The sequence below is a fragment of the Arachis ipaensis genome, chromosome B04 (assembly GCF_000816755.2).
Source record: "Arachis ipaensis cultivar K30076 chromosome B04, Araip1.1, whole genome shotgun sequence".
In the NCBI taxonomy this organism is placed as follows: domain Eukaryota; kingdom Viridiplantae; phylum Streptophyta; class Magnoliopsida; order Fabales; family Fabaceae; genus Arachis; species Arachis ipaensis.
In genome coordinates, this window is record NC_029788.2 from 130,450,116 (window position 1) to 130,456,396 (window position 6,281).

Genomic DNA, 6,281 nt, shown 5'->3' on the forward strand with positions numbered 1-6,281 from the left:
TATTTTTCTAAGTATGAGTTTAATTTTATTATATTAATAGTGTAAAATATTTTACACAATTAATTAATTCCATCTATTTTTTTAAATTATCATTCATGTTATTAATATAAAAAACAGTTATTTTTATTAATGCAAAACTACTTAATTGGATACTACATAATTCAATTGTTCTTTAATTAGAAAAAAGGCTGCAAACTTTAACATCATCATTTTTGTTCCACTATGCAACAATGTCAGTCCTCATAAAGAACCATACATTCAACATTCAACATTCAACACTCTCAATCACAATAATCTAACCTTAAAAAATTAGTGCATTCAACACTCTCAATCACAATAATCTAACCTTAAAAAATTAGTGCAGCCCATCTCATCAACAAAAAAAGAAAACAAATATTTTATCCAATGCAACATTGTTTCTCATGACAGGATCCCATTTTTCTATTGTTAGAATATAATTAGGATCAATTAGGATCATTTAGAATATCTGAATATTTATTATAGGAGATTACGTCTTTATTATTGCAATTCTCTTAGTACCTATAAATACCCTTTTATATTGTATCAATCCAGACAACTTGAATAGACGACTTAAATACAACTCAATAACACACCTTTCAGATTACTCTCTCAGTCTCCTGTTTCTAACATGGTATCAGAGCCAGGTTCTTTTTTTTTCAATGAATATTAGTTCATAGCCCCATTGTTTTTCCTTTCCGGCAGTGTTCTTTGGCCTCCTTTTTTATTCTCTTTTCGACGCTTTGGTTCGTCACCCCCATAACCATCTTGTTCGTCTTGTCTCCGTGATTCCATCGCAACCAGAACCACCGCCATCCGCCGTCAAACGCGCCTCCACGCGCCGCCGAAAGACGCTGCCACGACCAGGTTGCTCTTCCTTCTAGCTTCCACCCGTGCCTCTTTGCTCGCCTTTTTCGACCTGTTTCCGACGCTTTTGTTCGTCACCTCCGGCACCGTTGTGATCCTCTCGTCGCCAGCTTTCCAACTCCGTTACTCTCTCAGTCTCCTGTTTCTAACATCTATAATCACGCCTGCTGTGAATCCACCACAAGAGATTGCTCAATGTGTTGCCAGCATCAAAACGCTTTAAGCTTCTAATCTTGTCCAATGCAACTTGATTGTTATAAATTCCTTCAAGTGCATACACAAACCCCATCCATCCGTCTCCTACTCTATACAGAGATGGTGACCACTTCACAAGCTCCTTAACAAAATCAACATCGGAGAATAAGAACTCAGTAATAGGCAATAAGGGTAAAACATGAAAGCCAATCTTACACTCCCTCTCACTTTGATAATAGCGCATTAGATCAAGTCTATAGTTAGCAGAAAGATAACCAACTAACTTATTTTCTTTTGCAAAATCATCTTCATAGAGATTATCACCCTCTTTCACATGCCACCACATCTTAGCAGCATGAATCTCCAATGATGCAAGAGTTGATCCAATGGAAGCAAGATGCAGGTCACCATAAGCTAGTCCCATCAATGCAGCAGAATAGTAAATATTTACAGCTTCACTGTTGCTGTCTTGTTGCCATCCACTTTCCCAATAACAAAGACCTTCATATAAAGTCCAAGAGTGCAATTTGTACAGATCGAAACACCTAAGACGTGTATATTTCGAGTTTGATCCTCTTGCCAAGTTCATAAAATTTGCCATAAGTGAGTAGGCTTTAGGCTTATATTTCATTCCCGAAGCTGGATCAATCTTTGCAAGCACTGCAATTCCATAAAGGAAGTACCCAGCACTGTATGCTTCAATACTAATCCTTCCCCATTTTGCATCATATAGAAATCCATTGCCATCAAAAGTCCCATCCAACCATGGCTGAATGGTTTCATGCAAGAACTTCTTCACGGATGGGACCACTTCAAGAAAACCAATCTCCTCAGCTATCAAAGCCAACCTTGCTGCCCTTGCAATAAATTTCCCATAATAATAATCTGAAATTGTTGTTATCTCAGAAGAACAAAGACCAGCTACATCTTTGGAAAGAGCTGATTTGATTTCATCAAAAGATTCTTCTTTGACACCTCTAGTAGAATACCAAGTCACAGGAACATGATCTGCTTTCAGCAACCATGAATCTCCAACAACACCAACAAGGTCCCCATCAATGCTCCTATACTTAAAATCTTGAAGAACAGTAACATTACCCTCATCCTTGGATAAAAGTTGAAGATGGAGAGGGTGTGCTAACATTAACAAATCACCATTACCAAACCCTCTCTTCCACTTATATTCAACACAATATGGCTTAGTAAACAAAGCATCACCAGATACAGGATAACAAGTGTTGTACCTGTCAAGATCATCCTCAAGTTCTGAACTTGAATTTGGCAGCAATGCTATCCTCACTACCAGAGAAACCCCATGATCATGAGAAGTATATTTCTTTGAGAAAGAGATCATAGTCTCATAGCTGTTACTAACCTTGATTGGTAAAGAAGCATACAAAAGCCATGCTTGGCCATTGTCAAGCTTGAGGTCATACTTGGTGAGTGAAGAATTTGAAGTAAAGAAAGAGAATTTGTGAACAGTGGTTATTGAAAATAATGGTGTTTGATCAGAGACAGAGAAAGTAACATAAGGGCATCCCCTAACAAGGAAGAAAGTAAGACGAGAAGAAGGAATATCCAAAGTGACACTAAGATCACTGAAGGAAGATATAACATGATGATGAGATTGAGAACCTTGTTGAGTTTGTTGAGTTGAGGAAGAGATAGTGAGATCAGCTTTGAATACCTGGTATATGGAACCAGAATGAACACGGCGAGATGGATAGCAGAGAGAAACAGAGGAAGCTGATGATTTGATGAGGTAAGGGTGAATGTACACTGAGTTGTGGCCATCTGCTTCAACAAAGTTCTGGAAGAAAGAATGTGTGGGTAAAGGCGATGAAAGAAGGTCTGAAGAGAAGAATTTGGGAGGGTCACCTTGATAATCCATTGATGGGAACAGAAAAGGTTCATCTCTTTCTCCTGTGAGAGCCATTTTGATAGGAAGAACTTGTTAACTTGAGTGAGAGACTGAGAGTTTTAGATGCAAATGTTGGTTTTTTTATTAGAGAAAACTATGCTGATGCCTCTTTAGAGAAGACAAGGGATAATTTTAGTTACATGTTGGCTTTTAGACTGTGTTATAAGCTTTGGCTTTTGAAGATACAATCAAACCATATGGTAGATCAAAAGAATTGATTGCTATATATTATAGGTGAGGGATACATGTGGAAGCATTTTGGATTTGCATTGACATGTATTTTGTCTTTTCTATTTTATGGTTAAGTTTAGTTAATATTTGAAGTTACCCATCTGACTATAATAATTTCAAAATCTGATTATTTTCATGTGCTATATAGTTCATTAGCTACTGTGTTTAAAAGAAAATTCTTCCTGAATTTTTAAAAATTAGAACAAGATTTTCAATTTATTGTTCAAAATCCTGGTTTTTCCTATAAGATGCTCCACTATCCTCGTTCTCTTTGCTCTGTTTTGCAAAGTGATGGGAAAAGGTTTATGCATTTTGTCTATCTTCCTAGTTATCCACTTTTTATAACATTCATATTTGCTATAATATTATTTCTAATATTTCCTTAATTAGATTGAAACTTGAATTAGCAATTATCAACAAATACATCTCTAAACTTTCACCACATAATTTCAAAATAAACATCCTCATTTTAAAATTATCAATATTTCTGATATCCTTTTTTGTAACTTCCTTTTCAAATCTTTGCTGATTTATTTTCACAACAGTAAATAGAAGCCTTATTTTTTTTTTTTCTCATTGAGTAAAGGAAAAGAGGTTACAATATACAAAACTTATACATAGTATCATCACTTTATGATAAGATTGAAATCATGATGAATAGTTGACAATAAGGCAGTAATGACCGAATGAGTTGCCATCATAATCAAAACTACTTAGTACTACCTCTGCTATGAATCCACCAAAGCGAATTACTAAATGAGTTGCCATTATCAAAATGCTTCAAACTTCTAATCTTCTCCAAAGCACTTTCATTATCATAAACTCCTTCCAATGCATACACAAATCCCTTCCACCCATCTTCAACACCTTTTCTACCCAAAGCAGGCATAGTCCATTCTACAACCTTCTTCACAAAACTCTTGTAAGAAAATAAGAATTCGGAAACAGGTACCAATGGCATAAGCTGAATCCCAAGCCTACACTCTTTGCGCACAGGAGGTGCAAACCACAATCCACTGTCTCTCTTATTAGACCATAGAACCCCAATTAACTTATTCTTTTTTACAAAATCTTTTTCATACATATTACTATCTCCTTCTCCATTCACATGCCACCACATTTTAGCTGCATGAATTTCCAATGCTGCAAGAGTTGATCCTAATATAACAAGTTCTGTATCATTATATGCCAAACCCAACAATGCTGCTGAATAGTATGCATTTATAGCTTCACTTGTGCTCCCTTGATTCCTGCCGTCCGCAAATTCGGCTAGTCCTCCGGCCCAAGAATGCAATTTGTAAAGATCAAAACACCTTAAACGTGTGTAATGATAATGATTCAAAGTTGAATGATAATGTTCTGCTTTTCCTCCTCCTAAGTTCATAAAATCTGACATAATTGAATAGGCTTGAGGCTTGTACTTCTTACCCCATTTTGGATCAATCTTTGCAAGCACTGCAATTCCATAGAGAAAGTATCCCAAATGATAATGGTGATCATTGTAAACTCCAAAGCCAAAATCAGCACCTGGATCAGTAGAACCTTGTTTGGTAACAATTCCGCCCCATTTCTCATCATATAGAAATCCATTCCCATTGAAAGTTCCATCTAGCCATGGAGTAATGGTTTCATTCAAGAACTTCTTAACCACAGGAATCACATCAAGAAAATCAACTTCTTCAGCTATCAAAGCCAACCTTGCTGCCCTTGCTATCAATTTCCCATAAAAATAAGATGAAGTAGTTGTTATTGCAGAAGAATCTAGATCCTCAACATCTTTAGAAAGAGCTGATTTGATTTCATCATAGGATTCTGCTTTGACACCTCTGTTTGAATGCCAATTCACAGAAACAGGATCAGTTTTCAATAACCATGAATCTCCAATAACACCAACAAGCTCCCCATCAATGCTTCTATACTTAAAATGTTTAAGAATAGACACATTACCCTCACATTTAGACAGAAGTTGAAGGTGGAGAGGGTGAGCTAACATCAACAAATTACCAAAACCTTTATTCTGCCACTTATATTCAACACAATACGGTTTAGTGAACAAAGCATCTCCAGAAAGCGGGCAGCAAGAGCTGTATCTGTCAAGAATAGCCTCGTTTACTGAGCTTGAATCTGACAGTACTGCTATCCGAAGCATCACAGGAGCCCCATCAGAAGAAACATTCGAGAAAGTGATTTTCATGTCATGGCTGAAGCTAAATTTGGGTGGTGAAGAAGTATAGATAAGCCATTTCTGACCATTGTCAAGCTTAAGAGAATACTTAATGGGTGAAGCATTTGAAGAAAAAGAAGAGATTTTATGTATAGAGGTTATAGAAAGAGATTCATGTTGAGACAAAGAAACAGTAACATAAGGGCTTCCCCTGACAAGGAAGAAAGTGAGATTGGAAGAAGGAAAACGAAGAGTGACACTGAGATCACTAAAGGAAGATATAACATGGCGGGAATGAGAACCTGTTGAGGAAGAGATAGTGAGATCAGGTGTGAAGACTTGTTGCATGGAATGAGAGGAGACAGAGAGAGAAGGGTAGCAGAGAGAAAGAGAGGAATCAGAGGGTTTGATGAGGTAAGGATGAATATACTCTTGTATGTTGCCATCGTTGAGGACGAAGTTCTGGAAGAATGAGTTTGTAGGCAAAGCAGAAGAGAAAAGGTTTTTAGAGAAGAACTTTGAAGGGTCAGGGAGCACTTTGGAGTTTGTTAGTGGGAAGAGAAAAGGTTGTTCATCATCTAACTGGGTTGTGTTTGCCATTATCTGCATCTGCATGCATGCAGTGATTTTGAGCGGCGTTGATGTCAAGTGGTTTAATATATATAATGAGAGAATGTGTAGTTAAGACTTAAGATCCCTTTTTGCCTCTTCCTCTTATTGACTTCTTCAACACAGGAAAGATAACAACCCATTTTAGTTCTTGTTGGGCAAAAAAATCTTTTTTCTAAAAAAAAAATTATTTTTTAGTGTATTTGACAAATTTTTAATAGTAGAAGTAAAAACATTAGAAAAATTAAAAAATATAACTTTTTCATATTCTCAAGG

At 36.5% G+C, this 6,281-nt stretch overlaps 2 protein-coding genes across 3 annotated transcripts in view; both read right to left on the reverse strand.

The window, feature by feature from the left end:
• Positions 1-3,252, reverse strand: part of LOC107637388 — a 21,879-nt gene extending 18,627 nt beyond the window's left edge. The window contains exons 1-2 of the mRNA XM_016340808.2: positions 1,038-3,252; positions 347-441 (exon numbers count right to left, since the gene is read on the reverse strand). Coding sequence (XP_016196294.1) covers positions 399-441; positions 1,038-3,016 — 2,022 coding nt within the window. The 5' untranslated portion in view covers positions 3,017-3,252 and the 3' untranslated portion in view covers positions 347-398. The remainder of the gene's footprint in view (positions 1-346; positions 442-1,037) is intronic.
• On the reverse strand, positions 3,496-6,034 carry LOC107635523 (probable endo-1,3(4)-beta-glucanase ARB_01444). 2 transcript variants are annotated; one of them, XM_021122141.1, is made up of 3 exons: positions 3,999-6,034; positions 3,894-3,962; positions 3,496-3,560 (listed from the first exon to the last, which is right to left on the reverse strand). In XM_021122141.1, exons 1-2 carry the CDS (start codon positions 6,009-6,011, stop codon positions 3,942-3,944), a joined length of 2,034 nt encoding a protein of 677 aa, XP_020977800.1. In that variant the 5' UTR covers positions 6,012-6,034; the 3' UTR covers positions 3,496-3,560; positions 3,894-3,941. The 2 variants fall into 2 exon arrangements, with proteins under 2 accessions (XP_020977800.1, XP_016194494.2); XM_016339008.2 differs by having other exon boundaries at positions 3,499-3,560; positions 3,894-6,034.

What these genes read in the sequence shown, in the direction of transcription:
- LOC107635523 (XM_016339008.2), bottom strand. Translation starts at nt 6,011, where the DNA reads ATGCAGATGCAGATAATGGCAAACACAACCCAGTTAGATGATGAACAA.